At 43.0% G+C, this 20,465-nt stretch overlaps 1 protein-coding gene across 7 annotated transcripts in view; it reads right to left on the bottom strand.

Moving 5' to 3' along the window:
- Positions 1-20,465, bottom strand: part of LOC126094854 (uncharacterized) — a 472,827-nt gene that overhangs the window by 184,365 nt on the left and 267,997 nt on the right. Inside the window, exon 3 of one of the 7 annotated variants that reach the window (XR_007521885.1) lies at positions 4,614-4,727. The exons of 4 other annotated variants lie outside the window; for them this stretch is intronic. Coding sequence is in view for 2 of the 3 variants with exons in the window: in XM_049909478.1 (XP_049765435.1) it covers positions 4,691-4,815 (125 nt within the window). In the remaining variant the exon portion in view is untranslated. Of the gene's footprint in view, positions 1-4,613; positions 4,816-20,465 lie in introns of those variants that run through there. 2 more of the 7 variants (XM_049909478.1, XM_049909481.1) reach the window with 2 other exon arrangements.

The following is a 20,465-nucleotide window of genomic DNA, read 5'->3' as shown; positions in this document are numbered from 1 at the left end:
TTAATTCTGTGTATACTTTGGGTTTCTTCCTTAGCTGCTCAAGCTGTACAATTATGACATCCGTGCGATGTGGCGCAGAGGTTAGCACACTGGGAACACTTTAGGAAGAACAACGGTTCAAATTCTCGTCCGGCGATCAAGATATAATAAGTTTTCGACGATTTCCCAAATCGATCGAACGAAATACCGGGATGCTTCTTTGAAAAGGGGACGGCCGATTTATTTTCCATCTTTTCCTAATGTAAGCTTGTGCTCGGTCCCTAATGTCTCGCTGTCGACGGGATGTTTGGTGTGTAGTGGCGGGTGGATTTCGCGACCCTCAGGAACCTGCGGACCCAGATCTGTTTTACACTGTAGAAACATGAAATATATCTGGCTCTACCTTGACATACGTGTCCTTACAAACGCAGATGCATCCGTAAAACCGCGTGTACTATGTAACAGCAAGACATCGTGGTTAAGCTGCCATTATCGAGAACGTGAAATTAGAAGTAGAGCAACAATTTCTCCGTTTGGCGGGGGTTTTACTTAGGGTGTATAACTCACTCACTTACGATGTTTCTCATTGAATGTAACTAACTGTTTTATACAGGCGAGGCCATTGACTGAGTGGCGATTGGTTTTCGCAGCACACTAGTGGATACTTGCCAGCCGAAACTTATCGTCAATAAACTCTGACAGGCAAGTCAGACTATGTACCATAATTTCGTGTATCGCTAGGCCTTATTGTCTGTTGTGAGACGAATGTAGTGTCTCAGTGTAGTTTATCACCCAGTGCCACAGAATCAACATTCCGACTCTGCGTCAAGGCTATTACCCTGAGACGGTTAAAGGAGGTTACACACAAGACAGACGCAGTTTAGGATGTATTGAGTCTGCAGCTGTGCTTCATATCGAAGCTTTGGGAACCGCTGTAGAACCAGGAGATTTTCGTCGAAATCCGGTGAGAGGATCGGGTAACAGTAATATTGTAGACATCCGATCCTCACTGCATTCAAAATGCGACAATGTCAGCAACGAATCACACTCTAGAGACGGAGGTTTTCTGCTAATGAAATTCTTCGTTTTAAAAAATTCTCTGTGTGCTCTATCTGACCCAACCAAATCACAAGTGATTTGTAAGACGGCATATATGTACGTATGTGTAACGAGTGGGAGGAACTTCACCAACTGAACGCGCATATGTTTGCCATTAGATGAGAGCCAGCCTGAGACGTTGAGATATTGTCTCCTCCTACCACTCAGAGCTGACTATACTCCGATTCAAGTTGAGCACCACACTTTACGATGCACAAGAAACCCACAATTCCATCTCTAGACAGAGCAGAGTTCCGCACTTCCCACTTGAATCTTATCTTTAGATAAGCTTCACTTGTTCTTAGAGATGATCGAAAACATGTTTTGTTCCCTATGAGGATGTTAAAAATACAAAGTGACAAGTTCTCAACTTTTTTTTTACTTTTCTTTGTTGCATGATAAACTGTCTGCCATCCCATCATTTACCTTTCAGGAAAAAATTGATAACGAACGAGGTTGCCTCGAAGGCGTTCTGAGAACGTCCTAAATTGTTGGCTGCCATAGGTCTCAATCTGTAAATATTTTACAACCACTTCTACCTTTTTTGTGTTCATAGCCTTCGAAGTAGCGAGAATCGTTTGTAAACATGGTATTAATTGTATTATAATTGAGACTGGAGGCGGAAAAATGTAGAAATCACATAATGATAACATCGGCATATTGTAGGGTGCCCCTCTGTATTGAGTTATTACCTTAAAATTTCGGAGACATGAAAGTGGAAGTAAAATTATCAAAAAGAGATTGCTGTGTAGATAGACTGAATTACTATATGTAACCAGTTGTCCTACAGTCATTGAACAACGCTTCATTAGGCTGCCTGATGTACTCATTATGTATTAACTCCGTGCCTTTGGAAACTTTCTTCCACAATAAGTAGGTCCTGCAAGACGTTCGATTCATTAATATTTGTACGCTGTCTTTATTCAGTTTCACAGAATTAGTCATTATCACTATGGCTATTCTACTACTTAAACTTGGATAATATTGTTGGAGATGCCATGAGCACTTCCCAACCCTTTGCTCATTTCAAACATTCAGAATTTAACGTAAAATAAAGTGCAGTTGAATTCCTACATGATACTACCTGTATTCTACATACACTATGTGAGCAAAAGTACCCGGACACCTGGCTGAAAATCGCTTACAAGTTCGTGGCGGTTTCCATCGGTAATGCTAGGATCCAGTATGCTGTTGGCCCATCCTTAGCCTTGATGCAACTTCCACTCTCTCAGGTGTTGGAAGGTTTCTTGGGGAATGGCAGCCCACTCTTCACGTAGTGTTGCACTGAGGAGAGGTATCGATGTCGATCGGTGAGGTCTGGCACGAAGTCGGCGTTCCAAAACATCGCAAAGGAGTCATATAGGATTCAGATCAGGACTCTGTGCAGGCCAGTCCATAACAGGGATTTTATTGTCGTGCAATCACTCCGCCACAGGCCGTGAATAATGAACAGGTGCTCGATCGTGTCGAAAGAAGCAATCGCCATCCCCGAATTGCTCTTCAATAGTGGGAAGCAAAAAGGTTTTCGAAACATCAATGTAGGCCTGTGGTGCGATAGTGCCACGCAAAACAAGGGTGCAAGCCTCCTCCATGAAAAACACTACCACACCATAACACTGCCGCCTCCGAATGTTGCCGGCCGAAGTGGCCGTGCGGTTAAAGGCGCTGCAGTCTGGAACCGCAAGACCGCTACGGTCGCAGGTTCGAATCCTGCGTCCGCCGCTCGTGGTCTCGCGGTAGCGTTCTCGCTTCCCGAGCACGTGTTCCCGGGTTCGATTCCCGGCGGGGTCAGGGATTTTCACCTGCCTCGAGATGACTGGTCGTTTGTGTTGTCCTCATCATTTCATCATCATCCAGGAAAGTGGCGAAATTGGACTGAGCAAAGATTGGGTAATTGTACGGGCGCTGATAACCACGCAGTTGAGCGCCCCACAAACCAAACATCATCATCATTGAATCCTGCCTCGGGCATGGATGTTTGTGATGTTCTTAGGTTAGTTAGGTTTAACTAGTTCTAAGTTCTAGAGGACTAATGACCTCAGCAGTTGAGTCCCATAGTGCTCAGAGCCATTTGAACCATTTGAACCTCCAAATGTTACTGTTGGCACTTTACACGCTGGCACATGTCGTTACCGGTCATGCGCCATACCCACACCCTGCCATCGGATCACCACATTGTGTACCATTATTCGTCACTCCACACATCGTTTTTCCACTGTTCAGCCAGCCAATATTTACACTCCTTACACCAAGCGAGGCGTCGTTTGGCATTTACGATAGTGATGTGTCGCTTAGGAGTAGCCGCTCGACTGTGAATTCCAAGTTTTCTCACCTCCCGCATATCTGTCATATTACTTTCAGTGGATCCTGATGCAGTTAGGAATTCCTGTGTGATGGTCTGGATAGATGTCTACCTATTACACATTACAACCCTCTTCAACTGCCGGCGGTCTCTGTCAGTCAACAGACGAGGCCGGCCTGTTCGCTTTTGTGCCGTACGTGTCCCTTCACGTTTCTACATCACTATCAGATCGGAAATAGAGGATCTAGATATTTTCAGGAGTGTGGAAACCTCGCATACAGACGTATGACGCAAGTGTCACCCAATCACTTGAACACGTTTGAAGTCCGTGAGGCCGCCGATTTGGAGTACCTCGCAATAGGTGGCAGCACAATGTGTATAGTATGAAAAAGTACGTTTTTGGGAGTGTCCAGATACTTTTGATCGCATAGAGTATATATTTACTCAGAGAAGTCAGTAAATACCGATGCTTCACTTTTACAATGACTCAACTGAAGTCCTCTTGATTTAAGTGATAATTAATTGAAACCCTCAGGTGCAGACAGTTGTTGTCGATATACGTTGATGGGGACAGCAGAAAATGTTTGCCCCGGTCGAGACTCGAACCCGAGGTCCGCTGTTTACATGGTAGATGCTCTATGCATCTGAGCCACTGAGGACACATATGAACAGCGCGACTGCAGGGACTTATCACTTGCACGCTTCCGGTGAGACCCACATTCTCAACTGCCCACAAGCTACATACATAATGTACCTAATAGATATTTGGCCATCCGCCCATTACTCGCGCACACTAAAGTGACGATTCCCGTAAGCGTTCGGGCAATCTGTGCCCTTTCCCACAGACGAAGGTCAGTGGCTGGATAGCCTTTAACTACATTAGTTTTATCTGTATTCTCTTGATTTCTCCCAATGTTTAGATTCGTTAAACAATTCATTAAACCCTTCCAAATAGGAACATTGTGATTTGATATTAAAATTTTCCTTCTCATCTCTTAACAGAATGAACCAGAGCTCTTTTGCAATACCATCTGTTGCTTTGAAAAATGTTACTAATTGACATTTAGATGTGAATGAGAAACACTGAGGTCATAAAGATATGCTGAATTTTTCTCCCAGCACATAATTCCATTAATAATTTCGCACTTTTGGTAATATGGTCTCTCATAGTCCTCTGCACACGTGTAAGACTTTGGGTAATTTAAAACCAATTTTGTTAAGCGCATCGGTGCTTTATTTCTGCTTTGTGAGTACAGTATGAGCAGCTCCAGACTGCGTCTCCATGGTGTGGCGCCCCCTCAGCAGCGGCGACTACGCTCTGTGGGCGGCTCTGCGGGCGGCGCCTGACCTGGCGTGGGGCCTGACTGCAGCTCTGCCCGCTGCGTGTCGGCTGCCTGCCCTCGCATGCTTGGCGTGGCCAGCCCGGGCGTGAGCACCTGCTCAACAGGAAACAACACACGTGACGTCCCAGTGACACCTAGTTACCTTCTTTCTTACCAGAAAAGTTCAGTAGCGTAATACCAACACCTGTTACTGCTGCTGGAAATACCAAGCTTGCATTTTATAGGCAAAAAGTGTACTTCAGAAGCGCATGACACATAGATGATTCGTTTCTTTTCCCTGGAATAGTTGCTACCTTACACTTCAGGAACCCTGCTCTAGCCTACAATTGCTTGTCGTGATATATCTAGTTCCAAATAAATTAGGTTACTCCGAATCGGTTATTTACACTATGGTGATCTGATACATGTATTTACAAAGTTGTAGACAGAGAAACTGGTAGATAAATAGGTATGTATGGTAATATTCAGAATACCATTGATCTTATGTCAACGTTTAAAATGTTCATAAAAGAATTTCCCAAAGCAAGTGAAACAATATAAAAGAACTCAAGCAATAGGCCTATACGAAAGCTCAGTGTTCGTCAGTTCATAGTTTCAAAAGATGTATTACTCCTTGAACCCTATCGAATGAACTTCCAAGTGCTATGTAAGAATTCTACCGTCGAGACAGATTTATTGTTCTATAAGGTAGAGTACCTGCCATTATTATGTTACCTTGATAAGTAGAAAATTAAGTGACTAAATGAGTGCTAAAGAAAGATCACTGTGGTTGGGGCAAATCAGGACACCTTCTATCTAATTAGACAATGTTTACAGCCATTAGAGGTAAGATTGTATGTTCTACATGCAGAACTAACATCGACTTCGTAAGCATTGTCTCGCTTGTAGGTTTTTCCTGATAATGTTTCATTAAATTTCTAACCATTACTTTTATTAGACATCTGAATATATTACACCAAAAACTAAGACACAATTACAGATTCCAGCTCAGAAACTGCTGTTACTGTGTAGTGCCAATGACATTATTCCTCAGACTGAGATTTATTTCAGTAAAACTGTCATCTTATGTCTTTTTGGTATAGCAACGTTGACACTGTACCGAAACTCTGTTAATTAATATATTTCTAATCATGTAACTCATATGGTAACTATACCCTGTTGCATAACAAAATTGTAAATATGGAAAACAATGAAGTCTATGATATAATTCTTCATGCTTTCCCGGCGATCTGTTGACATATTGGATATTCGGGAATCCAACCGGATGTTCGCGTCGTTCTCGCACGATATTTCAACAGCGTGCCTCGCTGTGTTCTTCAGGTGCTACCTGAGACTGGTCCTTGGGTCGATCGAGTTCAGTATTTATGCCTGGGAGGAGCTGGGCGTTCCCTAATCGGTCCGCGCCGGGTCGAGTGTTCCATCTGTGGTCCGCGCCCGCCAGACTCGGCTTCAACGGACCCCTCCAGTCGCAGATGTTCCGACTGCTGTCGGCGCCCGTTCTGGCCGTCCTCAACGGATGTGGTTATCATCTGAGGTGTGTCAGACCCGGTCTGAGATGTCGGGTACTCTATCTACTGATTAGGGAACGCCCAGCTCCTCCCAGGCATAAATACTGGACTCGATCGACCCAAGGACCAGTCTCAGGTAGCACCTGAAGAAGACAGCGAGGCACGCTGTTGAAATATCGTGCGAGAACGACGCGAACATCCGGCTGGATTCCCGAATATCCAAGATGTCAAGTCTATGATATGTAATGTGATGCGTAAATACCATGTACAGCGTATCAGCGTATACCTCAGCACCGCACATTGCTAGTGTGCTTGATAGTTTGTTAATAAGGGATTAACATTCTATCATTCATTCATACTGCAGAAGGGAGAATCTATCACCTTTGATTTGTTCGTGTTTGTTTATGAAACATGGTAGACAGTTATTTATTGGAACGTAGTTTTCTATTAGTACTAATACCTATTCAACGACTAATTGTAATCAAAGTGCAAATTTAGTATCAATTTTTATAAGTGACTGATACTAATATGATTTTGTTCTATAAATGTTATACTGATAAGCTACACAAAGATGAGATATCATCATGATTTAGTGATAGACTCTCAGAGTGAGCCAAATGTGAACTTGACGGGTCTTATAAAGTGTCCATATTTGGCAAGTAAAACAATTTTTATGAGCCATAATATTAAAGGGAACTGCGACTGAACGTAGCAGAATGTTTGGCGTAATGAGAAACGTGATAGTGGTCTAATAGTAATAGTGGCAGAATATTGGGCGTAATGAGAAACGTGCTAGTGGTCTAATAGTAATAACACCAAGACCTGAGGACATGAATGCTGCACTTGAGCTGCCTGCAGACAGACACAGTATCTAGGCGCCTGCCTCAGGGACCCACTAGCGACATCACAGCCTGCTCGCCTTTGCCGGTGTTTACCTTCGAGTGCCCGCCTGCTCTCTACAATATGACCCTCATCAGTTCCGCTGTCATCGTCGTCCTCGTCTGCTATGCTGACGATGTCGTCGTCTTCAGCGTCTCTGTTTTCTCCTACTTCTTCCACCACGTCGTCGCCATGGTCTGCAGCAGCGAGCGGCGTGCAGTACGCCACGAGCAACACACCAGCGATCAGCAGGACGAGACCTCCCTTCGTGTCTGCAGTGGTTTTTGCACTGGGTGCCTCGCTACAAGTGTCACTATGGATAACACGTCTCCTCTTATACTGCAGTAGGGCATTTATCACCCAACTCGTAGAAGGCAAGGTCAGCTACACAGTGCTTACGTCAAACTCCACATTCAGCCGTATTGTGGTCATATCTCAAAGGCAGAATTAGCTTGCTGTACATGGTATGAAACCTTCAGACTCCAGGGACTAAAATACGGGAACAAAATTGTAAGCACTACAGGTGATGAACACAGTACATCAAGAAAGAAAACAAGGGTTCAAATGGCTCTAAGCAATATTTAGCTTAACATCTTAGTTCATCAGTCCCCTAGACTTAGAACTACTTAGACTTAACCAACCCGACAACAGTACACACATCCATGCCCGAGACAGGATTTGAACCTGCGACCGTAGCGGTCGCGCGGTTCCTTACTGAAGTGTCTAGAACCGCTCGTCCACAACAGCCGCCACTATTCATGTACCTGAATGTTTATATACACGCATTACGAAACTCTCTCTCTCGTAAGAACAGAGATATAGAATGGTAATCACACACTTTAAAAAGGACAGGAATTAATTCAATGTAAGTTAATGTCGTTTTTGTTCTGTTTATTTTGCGTTATCATGGTGAGCCTTTAGCTAGAATTTTCCTATGGTATGTATTCCATTCTCTCATCATTTATGTCAGAATTCGATATCACGTTTCATCGGTAATAATCACCTTTTGTTTTGTTCTCTTTACAATGAACTGTAAGTTCGTATAATGTAAGCTATCCACTCGTTGAAGAGTCTCCCCAAATTCTGCATACTATTAACCATGACAGAAGAATGGTCTTGTAAACACCAATACTGATGCTTCATGCCCTATAACTATTTTCCAAATTAGAAACGTTCTTTCCCCTTTTTTGTATTACTTCTCCTATTGTGACCAATAATAGAGACATCGATGACTATTAACCAAGCTTCACATCTATCTTAGCAGGAGTCATTCTATGAGCTTTATTTCATTATTATTCACAACTTTATATATAGCGTGACGCATAATGCAAAATTTACAGCATTTTATACCAGTCCAATACCTACCATAATCTGAGGCTACGTTCACTTCATAATAGTTGTAATTAATTAAACTTTCTCACTTCATAACAGTTGTAAATAATTAAACCTTATCCACGCACCACTCAGAACTGAGACATCAACATCAGTTTGAAGTGTGACTCTCGTGAGCGCTAATGCACAGAGTGTGGTAGAAGCTAACAGCCCCAGAGCTCCATTTTTTGGACCTCTTGCCATGCCTAAATACGTACTGCCAATATATCAAAGTTGCTGTCTGACGCCTGGTATGGAAGTATTCGTCTTGCATGCATTGTTTATGCATGACAGACCAGGAAGCACGGAATGCCAGGCAAGAATCTATACATTTCTCAAGCACTTTATGGTCTGAATTGCAGTATGGCGGCTTTCATTCTCATATTTCATTTGGACATGCGTTCATAAAGGATATGAAAAAAGTGTTAATCATTTACGCCATGTAGTGCTCTTCAATTAATGGTCAGGTGACTACAGCCCCTACTCTTCTGCACTCCACTTTGTACCCATCCGGAAAATAAAAATGAATAAAATTAATTTACAAAATCATCACCACAGTTGTACGCAGCATGTGTGTGATACAACAAAGTAGGGCTTACCTCTCGCTCATATTCCTTTCTGTAATCCATCTTGCAGTGCACTACTAGATACATCAACATTTTCAGCAGCCTTCCTAAACGATAAACCTCTAGCAACAGCTTGTTTTACATGTTTCAAATCTTCTGCAATCCATTTTCTACCGGTCTGAAATACAAAAATGTGTACCATTGGGTCACTGAAGGTTAATGGACAATGTTGGTCAGTGATCGATGATGACAACGGTATATACATAAATGATAAATGTGTATAAACTGTTAGCTGCGTCTCATTAATGCCTTTGGACGTCCGACAGATTGTAACCGCCGCACACTTGTCGGCACCATCCAGGTAGTCACAGAGTTCACAGCTCTGGCTACCTAAAGCTGCTCCTTATTTCTTTCTTATTTACATTGTACTGTATAGTGCAATTACAGTAATACCTTCACTCTCGTGAAAACGGCCATACGGAGTAGTTGTCGCCATTATACTTCCTGACACAGCTGAGGAACAAAATCCAGCCCAAATATTCTGGGCAATTATTGTCCCTAGCGATCCGTAACATAGGGTGTAAAGCAGGATTTCTTTTGTCCGATCCATCAACAATACGCTGCAGTTAGTGGAAATTAGTCTTCTGTTGTATCACCCATTAAATGTCTGTTGACTCGATATAGTGTGATGATGGTTACAGAAATTTGAAGTACTAACCTACTGACGATAATTTCCTCCTCTTATCTGATTCACGATGTTCCATGTGACGTAATCACATTTCCAGTCTAAATATGTCAAAAATATCTGAGTAATATGTTTAAACTGCAGGATATCATTTTTAATGTTGTCAACGATCGTTGAAGCTAACATGAGACTGACGTAGAAAGGAAAGTGTCTGTCATGAAGACAAAACGTTCTGACAAATGTATAATTAAAAAATAATTAGAACATCCATTTATAAAGTCTACGTCACGTTGCGCAATAAAGTGTACTTCACAAAGAGAGTTGTGACTGTTTCCTTATAAGTGATTTTTAAATTCCTTCTTCGACAACTACTACATTATGTGTAGTTATCATTTTTGCCTTTTTTCCCTGTGTGGCAATCTCAGAACTCATGTGCTTGACAGTAGATTGGTAACAACGTGTCTGGTGGCCTGTTACACATTGTAACAGTCAGTGAAGCTTTGTAGTTCAGCACAAAGAGAGGTCAAGAATCTCGATAATTATGTCATTGACCATGTCTACAAATATAGAGTCGAAGTATCAGTGTTCTTAAGTCTGCATAGGAGATTACCTACGAAACACCCACGCATCACTGGTAACGGCGTTACTCAATATTACTAATGTTAGATGGAACTACACTCTTGGAAATGGAAAAAAGAACACATTGACACCGGTGTGTCAGACCCACCATACTTGCTCCGGACACTGCGAGAGGGCTGTACAAGCAATGATCACACGCACGGCACAGCGGACACACCAGGAACCGCCGTGTTGGCCGTCGAATGGTGCTAGCTGCGCAGCATTTGTGCACCGCCGCCGTCAGTGTCAGCCAGTTTGCCGTGGCATACGGAGCTCCATCGCAGTCTTTAACACTGGTAGCATGCCGCGACAGCGTGGACGTGAACCGTATGTGCAGTTGACGGACTTTGAGCGAAGGCGTATAGTGGGCATGCGGGAGGCCGGATGGACGTACCGCCGAATTGCTCAACACGTGGGGCGTGAGGTCTCCACAGTACATCGATGTTGTCGCCAGTGGTCGGCGGAAGGTGCACGTGCCCGTCGACCTGGGACCGGACCGCAGCGGCGCACGGATGCACGCCAAGACCGTAGGATCCTACGCAGTGCCGTAGGGGACCGCACCGCCACTTCCCAGCAAATTAGGGACACTGTTGCTCCTGGGGTATCGGCGAGGACCATTCGCAACCGTCTCCATGAAGCTGGGCTACGGTCCCGCACACCGTTAGGCCGTCTTCCGCTCACGCCCCAACATCGTGCAGCCCGCCTCCAGTGGTGTCGCGACAGGCGTAAATGGAGGGACGAATGGAGACGTGTCGTCTTCAGCGATGAGAGTCGCTTCTGCCTTGGTGCCAGTGATGGTCGTATGCGTGTTTGGCGCCGTGCAGGTGAGCGCCACAATCAGGACTGCATACGACCGAGGCACACAGGGCCAACACCTGGCATCATGGTGTGGGGAGCGATCTCCTACACTGGCCGTACACCACTGGTGATCGTCGAGGGGACACTGAATAGTGCACGGTACATCCAAACCGTCATCGATCCCCTCGTTCTACCATTCGTAGACCGGCAAGGGAACTTGCTGTTCCAACAGGACAATGCACGTCCGCATGTATCCCGTGCAACCCAACGTGCTCTAGAAGGTGTAAGTCAACTACCCTGGCCAGCAAGATCTCCGGATCTGTCCCCCATTGAGCATGTTTGGGACTGGATGAAGCGTCGTCTCACGCGGTCTGCACGTCCAGCACGAACGCTGGTCCAACTGAGGCGCCAGGTGGAAATGGCATGGCAAGCCGTTCCACAGGACTACATCCAGCATCTCTATGATCGTCTCCATGGGGGAATAGCAGCCTGCATTGCTGCGAAAGGTGGATATACACTGTACTAGTGCCGACATTGTGCATGCTCTGTTGCCTGTGTCTATGTGCCTGTGGTTCTGTCAGTATTTATAGTTGACTACTGAAGCAATTTAAAAAATTTGGAAAATCTTGCAACATTTCCGAATCCTCATTTATCATCAATGAGTGGGCTAGAGCTTACATTTATGAGACACTGGGTAATAACCACATGTGTTTGCTGCAAAGTGCAGTGATGCTTTACTTTTCCCATTTTACTGCAGGATACAGGACAGTGTGAGCAGCTTCAGACTGTGCTTCACTTTTGTGGCGCCACTTCAGGAGTAGCAAGTACCTACTGTGGGCACCTCTGCAGGCAACGACTGACCTCTAGCATGTCAGCTGCCTGCCCATGCGTGTTTGTTGTGGCCAGCTCAGGTGTGTGCATCCGCTTAATGGTACTCAACACATATGGTGTTCCATTGACACCTGCTTACACTCCTCTCACACCAGAAAATTTCAAGAGGTACAATAGCCATACCTGCTTACACCTGCTACAAACACTATGCTTGCCTTTTATGTGAATAGATGATATGAAAGAAGTGGATGACAATAGAGAACTGGTCTCTTTTCTTTGGAGTAATTGTTACCTGACATCTCAGGAAGACTGGTCTAGCCTATAACTGCATGTGTTTGTACACCCAGTGACACATTATGTGTCTTACCCTAAGACTGCATCTTACAGCATGGTAGTACCATACACAACAGTATAACGGGATAAACACATGAATAAGTTGGAAGTATATATCTCTTGAATGTCCAAAAAGTAATTGCTCGTTTTTATATTTAACGTGTTTAAAAAGCGCTGTGTAAATATGTTACGTTTTTAAAACCTGTTATAGTACTGTATTATTTACTGGGGCTCTGAATGAGCATAGTCATAAGTCGATTGTTGAAGGGTGTAATTTCTTTGACAGAGTTGATGATAGATCTGTGTTCGAGAAAAGCAATGCCGAACATTGGTACGCCCTTCGCTACCTTTTGTTGTATTTTGAAGATGCAATGGTTTCCATAATGCAAGGTTTCATTGTCAGTTAGTCGTGGTTCGTGAAGAGCAATGATGAGAATTTTTTGTTGGTCGATTTCTTTGTGAGATTATTTAGTTTCCGTGCTTGGATCAATGCACCGATGTTTAGTTTTCAAATGCATGTTTTCTGCTTGTAGGGAAATTTACCAGAGATCTTCAATATTCTCTGCCTCACGAGAATCCGAAATGCCAACTGCCGCCTGTCGACAGTTTGCACAGTTCATGTTTGCTTGTGTTTCATTGGTTTGGCCTGGGTGATTCCAGGACAGAACAGGACCAGAGGGTGTTGAAGCCTTTGGAAGCAAATATTTTCAGCCGAGCTCATTGAGCTAACAGACGGTGACCAGAGTAGCGGTGGTTTTCACTCAGACGTGCGTGGATTTTGAGTTCAACGGATTGAGTAGTCGTTGAGGACTGCGTTAGTATTTGGTTTACTCCAAGTATTTGATTTCCTCGGTACCACCCATATGGGGCAGGGTTTCCCCTATGGGCCCCACGGGATTATTATTATGATTATTAATGTCATTATGTCATCAGCAAATCCGATATGGTGCATCTTCCCACCACTGAAATAGATGTGCATTGTTCGACTCAGTATTTTTCATCACATAAATATGGGTTATAATTACGTTGCATTGCTGCTAGTAGACATATTTCTCACTTTTTCTTGGGCAGTTGCTACCTGTTACTCCATCATAGGAATTTATGTGCGCAGCATTGTTGCAATACAGACGTTCAAATTGTCCGATTTCTGTAATTTCATTTCGATACCGGAACGTTCTTATCGGATTCAGGCAGTCAGGCTTAATGTGGATATACGAATACGACTCACATCATTTGATAGACTGGGTAAACCACATTCTTAATCGGACGGTTGAATCTAGACCACTTATTTATGCGAGGGCCTGAATTCTTAAACACTGTGAGAAATAATAATACAATGTGCTTATTACTAATATTTTATTTAAATATAAATATATAAACGAACGAGATAAGAGTTTATTTACAGGAGCAGAGCCCCATCCATCATAGCAGAGCAGTGCGAGATTGGTTTCAGGGCCAAGAGAGGATAAAGCTGTTGCCGTTTGTTCCACGATAACCGAACATCAACCAGATAGAGAATATGTGGGCAGAGGTAACAAGATTATTGCCATGTGGACCTACAAATGCAAGCGATCTTTGGACGAATATAGAAAACGTATGGTGGGAAGTAAACCATCACGCTACACTGTCGACGTCTTAATGAAGACAATGCCCCTACGCCTTCGAGAAATCTTACGTAATGATCGTGGGTGGGTTGGTTGTTAAAAGTATACTCGTCCACAAAACCCATCAGGACAATTATCTGATAGTCGGTCAAGCTTTGTTTTGTCGCAGCTCTTTAGATACAAGTCCTTTTACTTTCAGTCTCCTCCTTACAATTCTTGCAATCCAAGGCAAGTGAAAAATCTCATCCACTCGACGCCAACTGGGGAATTGACTGGTGCATGTGTTGTTCAACACACAGTAGTTGTCACCCTCACTGGAATCAATGGCTGTTTGTGTGTGTGTGTGTGTGTGTGTGTGTGTGTGTGTGTGTGTGTGTTTTCGTGTTCACACACAATCTGAATCAATACTATTAACATTAGAGAGACAACCAACAATAAATATTGCATCAAATATGACTGTAAAGTGTTTTAATGCGATGGGAAGTTACAAACTGAATTTTTACCTAACCCACGACCTGCATATTACGTTACGTTAAGTAAGATGTATTAACTCCATAGTATCGTTAGCAGAGACAGTGCGCTCTTGTCGTCGAGGCTTGCGACTAGTGCAGCGATTAGCAGTGCCCAATGCCTCCGCGATTTGTTTATGTTGGCTGAGCGTGGACACTGCAGCAGACGCTTCGCCATAAACAGAAAGAAATCACCTTGGCTCTGACTGCAGTGAGCGGATATCACTGCCTGCGTGTTCTTATAGTAACCAACGTGAGACTCTACTCACAGGTGCTATGGGGCAATTGCAACGGGTATCATGTCATTAGTCATCAGAATATTAACCAGTGATGAAATGTCCACTCTATTTGAATCCCAAGAAAATAGGAACCTTCTCACAAAGGAATGTGAGGTGATATCAAAATTTATCCAACATACAAAAATTAACTGCAGGGCTTTCATATATGCAGCAGTAGCACAAAAGGAAATATTATGTCTTGGAAGCATATATTTCATTTCCTCTTCTCATATTAACGCCCTTGTTTTATTATGAAGTGAGAAAAAAAACATGAAAAACTAAAGTTCCTGAGAAGCATATCAGTGATTTCCTCTTCTCATATCATAACTTTTATTTTAGTATGCAGTAAAAAGCAAACAGTTTAAGTTTGTGCAGCATAATATGAAACAAGATTCTTATCGTAGGCGCTATCGGAAACGCAAAAAGCAGGGAACTGTCCATTCTTTTGTCCAACAGTCTGTCTCCTTTCATGCATTACTCCTGCTGGGAGATTCTTATTTAAGGACTTATGGGCATCAAGTTCTTCAACAGAACAAGTCATATGTTATTGTGCTAATTACGGTATGAAAAAATGCAAGAAAGACGATTTCCCCTATAGCAGTGGGGATATTTGCAAATGTCTGTATTCAGCAATGACTGCCAGCTGCCATAACACTTCACAGAATCCATGCGGCAGGCAACACAACTGTGCATGCACTTCAGACTTCATTCAGTAAGACGTCAGGAGATGGATGGAAATGTCAAATTAACGTCGCTTTCCGAGTCGTATTCAATCCAGAATGAGGTGTTATTAAGGTAATTGAGCGTTCTAGCAGTTACACTTTTATAATTCCCATATGAGTATTCCGATAGCCAAAAGAACCCGTTAGTGTGAAACTATCGGGAACTGCATTAATATCAAACTGCAAGAACTTGAGACAATATGTGGACGCTTCTCTTCGCTGGGTGACCTATTACTGTTATTTAGGATTCTCTCCGTCCTAGGCGTAATGCAAATGGAACCACAGAGGCGCTTCCCGCTATTCTTGACAAACATCAGCAACTTGTAATCACTGCGAATTACAACTGCGTGATGATATGGCTCAGGTTGTCAGTAGTTGTGGTGGTGTCATGCTCTCAACCTGCTTACAGTAACGTTAATGGTGGCACACATAATTTAGCGCTGACTACCTACTTAAGTAAAGATAGTGTTGTGGCGTCGTCGCTTCTCTTTATTCGGCCTCAGCTTGAGTAATCCGATTTAACGAACATAGTACACCATTCGCGGACTGCTAATGATACAGTATGACTACAGAGATCATCGTGCGGGTATTGCATTAATTCTGCAATGAATTGCTTAACAAATATTACCCTCAGCTATGCAGCTGGAATGACTCATTACATAGGTACCTTATGTTGCACTTGGTTAAGGGATCAGTTCGCTGCAATCCTGCTTCTACTGTTCAAAATACTTGTATACTTCATAAATGGTTCAAATGGCTCTGAGCACTATGGGACTTAACTTCTGAGGTGATCAGTCCACTAGAACTTAGAACTACTTAAACCTAACTAACCTAATGACATCAGACACATCCATGCCCGAGACCGGATTCGAACCTGCGACCGTGACTAAATGTGAACTACAATCTGATTCGCATATATATGACATGGGTTAGCGCCGGCGCAAAGCAATGCCTAATGGTTGGATGCCGTTGAAGTCCCGTTACACTGATGGCAAGACAAATGTTCGCAAATTACCTCTATTGCCTCAAAAAACAATTCCATCTTAAATATCGAAGGACCGACATCCACACTGTCACAGCGCGTTGAAATACAGCTAAGACAGCAGATGAATATTTGTGACCGACTGGGCTTCGAACCTGGGCCTCCTTCTTACTAGACAGTCATGCTGATCACTGCAGCATTTTTTTTTTAAAGTTTGAGAAGACTTTTAGCACCAGGTAGGTGGAAGCAAAGAGGGCAGGTGTCGAAGATCCGAGGCCTGGCCTCAATGCCTCCCCCATACCTGACACTGAGCAGCTGCATTATTCCCAGGTATTCCATATATACCTTTAAATTGTGGAACAAAATTGAAGTAGTAATTAAGGTAAAATAAATTACAGATTGACGCCTCCAATGGCGTGCGTTCCTTGTAGAACATAACTTATAACAGTGAAAAGGGTGATGGAAAAATACATAACAAATATTCATTCAGAAATATATTCACAATTTAAGTTATTTTGCACTGGATGCATATGAGGTCTGTAAGGAAAATGGCTCTGAGCACTATGGGACTTAACATCTTAGGTCATCAGTCCCCTAGACTTAGAACTACTTAAACTTAACCAACGTAAGGACATCACACACATCCATGCTCGAGGCAGGATTCGAACCTGCGACCGTAGCAGTCCCGCGGTCCCGACTGCAGCGACTAGAACCGCACGGCCACCGCGGCCGGCGGTCTGTAAGGAATTCATGTATTTTTCCACAAATGAAAAACATTTTGGAGCCGGAGGGGTTTTGGCAAATTAGAATAGTTCTGATTTTAGGACCATCGTAAAAGTATATTCCAGGAAAAAAAATACTGTCCACCTCTTCGTAGCCCACATAAAGCAACAGATAAAAACTTTGAAACCATTCTTTATATTTGTTATTCTTCTTCAGTGTAAAATGTTCTTCTGCAATATAAAACATGCACTCTTCTAAGTTCTGTTTGTTACGACGTAAAACACAAACTGTCCCAGAAGCCACGAATAACTGTTATTCTTTGCGGACGGGTAACATTTCCAGTCGGGTTGTAAAGCTTCAGTTATCGGTATATGACTTTCTGCGGTTCTGTTGATAGTGCTGATTTCTTCCTAGTCCAGTTCCAAATTCCGATTCTATTTTCACATAAGAAAATGTGCGCTACAGTTTCTACAAGCCGACATTTGTCTCAGTATGGAGATGGTCTCAATTTGATTTTCCATAATCGTTCCGCTGAGGGTATGGTTTCGGTTACAACGTCGCACCATACGGCACTGACTCTACCTGGTAGAATTTTATTGTTGATATTTTTCCAGACGTTCCTCCAGTTTTTTGTAGGTTAATTTACCAGAATTGGTTTGTGAAGACGATGTGTGATAATATAATCATAGACGGTTCTAGTGTTGGTTTATGCTGGTCAAAGTCTTATACAGCTCCAATCGCCCGTAATCTAGGCTGGCATGCTACATTAACAGGAGTGTTCCTATCCCCAGGATCTAACGAGAGGAACAGAAGTTTTGTGATGCCTGTCTTAGTGGCATGTATTAGTTTAAAAGCACGTCTTTAATTCCAAGTCCTCCATATTGCTTCTGCAAAGTCGCCGTGTGGAGGGATACTTTGAAGATATTTTGTTTCCACACTTACCAAGAGGCTACAGCTAATATTTTATGTGCAGTGATCTGCAGTATCGGTAAGACTGCTGCGACATGACAGATTTTGCTAAGTGTGTATGTATTTATAAAGTGAACTGTCTGCAGTCGATCTAACAATCGCATGTCATGGTCCTTCAACAAGGTTCCGATACATTAAGTTTCCGCTCCCAATTGTTCGTGGCCACGCGCTTGGGATTCGCCGTTAACCTCAAGCCGAGTTGGAGTCTCTCTTCAGTTACATCTAACCAGTCAGCACCTGTTGCACTATTGTAAGAACCGAGATGCAGGTTCATTTGGCTACAAGAATGCGTATGTTCCTCCAGCATGACGGGGCTCCTGCACATTCTAGTCGTCAGGTGACACATTATCCAAAGCTAACATTTCCCGGAAGGTGAATCATTAGATATGGGCACTTTTCTTGGCCTTCAAGGTCCTCGGACCTTATCTCTTGGGATTTTTGCCTGCGGGGATGGTTAAAGGCGAAGTCTACAAATAAAAAGTAAACCCAAGAGCCGATTTGATCGTTCGGGTTATGAACAGTGCAGCCCTGATAAAAGAACGCAAAGACGACTCAGTAAGGCTCCACGTGGTGTTATCAAGAGAAGCCAAATGTGCATTGAAGTTGGCTGGTGAATTTTTGAAAATCAACTTTGAATGTCCTCATTTGCCTTTGCTTTGAGTTTGTTAGCGTTACGTACTAACAGCTGTATCTCTGTACTCAATAAAAAGTGGACACATTTATATGGAATTTTTTTCGTCTGTACTACCACCTTGTAAAATACCTACTACTCTTCCTGAAACACTCTGTATATGAATATATGTGTGGTGTCTGTTCTTTCGGACATGGCATTCCGCAACGACTTTCGATCTAGTTGCAGGGGCTGATACAGATTTCAGAGCTGCTTGGCTGTCTGAATAAAAGTAGATGCTACGATTTTTGTAGGGTCTACTCTAATTTTCCTCCGTGCACATGCTGACAGAAAAAAAGTGTAATACTGTGGCCATCTTCCCTAAAGAGATTCTAGGCAGTACACCAGACCTGGTACTTTCATCTGTTTTCGACCTGTTAGTAAACCACTATATTATGTCTCCTGCACGATGTTGTGGTTCGTTTTTCCACTGCTCCCTGCTTCCAACTGTTACATGGCAAAGTTTATTGAAACAGCTAGAAGTTATTGTGTAGTTAGTCAGCATTTCCCCAGTCATCGCCTTACTGATTTGGGATGCCGTGTATTCTAACTATATCTAGTTATTTCCAATTTTTAGCCTTTATGTCCCTGCCGCTGCCTCCATTTTAAGCCACAGGTGTAAGGCGGGCATGTCTAGCATAATATCCATTCCAAGAGTGGATATCCTGCTAATTCCATCTGTTTGTGAAATCAGGCCAGTCTCTGCAGACTTCCTATCAGCCACCTTCTGTTCGACTTTGTTCATATTATAGACCAATAAATTATCATTGGTCTTTTTGCAGGGATGTATATCCAGTACGTACTGGGTTTAGACCCCAGTTTACCCTACAGCAGCTTCTAGTGCTTATAAGATTATCTTTCGCAGTGGAAAATATTCTTTATGTGAAGTGTTCATAATAGTTTTCCATCCAGGGCTACCACCAGATACACTACAACCATCTCTAAAGTTTCATCGAGAAACATAATTCTTCAGTATGTGTGCTGGAAATGCTTCCCCATAAATAATAATACACCAATTTTCGTGGGGCTCGTCTTTACATACTTTTCCACAATGTTCAGTGCACATAGGTTTAACAGTACTAGCAAATTTTCTTACTGTGAATAGATCGTCTGCTTATTCTTTTCAAGAGTAGTCTCCCGCGTTCAGCTCATCTATGAGTTCATTCACCACTAGGTTCTTCATCTCTAACCATTTACTCGAAGGTCGTATTACTCAACATCCAGGAAGAGACAGAGAGAATCCAGAAAGGGTAGTGCTTTTTCCACCTTCCCAACAAGTTGGTGAAGTGTTACTTCACGTGATTTGCTTCGCAAGTATTATGAAAATGTGGCAGTTCATAGATAAAATTATGTATTCACAACACAAACAAATATGTCGGCAGAAAATCAAAACGTGGTATTATGAATTTAGCAGTACCTCAAGGTTTTCGCTTTGACACTAAGGGTTACTAATAGAAGCAAGACGAATTTTGCTAGAGCGTTGTCTTACGATTCCCTCACTGAATTTGTATCTGCCTGCTTGTAGCTCTGCTACAAAACAATTTAAAAAATCTAGCTCTCGGCGAGACTCGAAAGGCGAACAGACGCAGCATGCACCTGACAGGCAAGCACGTTACCTACTAGCTAGCGAATAAGCGCGGAGTCTACATACTTATTGACCCAGTAAGTCCTATGGCAGATAAACCGCAACATAAGAG

Source organism: Schistocerca cancellata, chromosome 8, assembly GCF_023864275.1.
Source record: "Schistocerca cancellata isolate TAMUIC-IGC-003103 chromosome 8, iqSchCanc2.1, whole genome shotgun sequence".
Taxonomy (NCBI): Eukaryota; Metazoa; Arthropoda; class Insecta; order Orthoptera; family Acrididae; genus Schistocerca; species Schistocerca cancellata.
The sequence above is the reverse complement of the archived record's forward strand: the minus strand, read 5'-3'. Positions and strand labels throughout refer to the sequence as shown.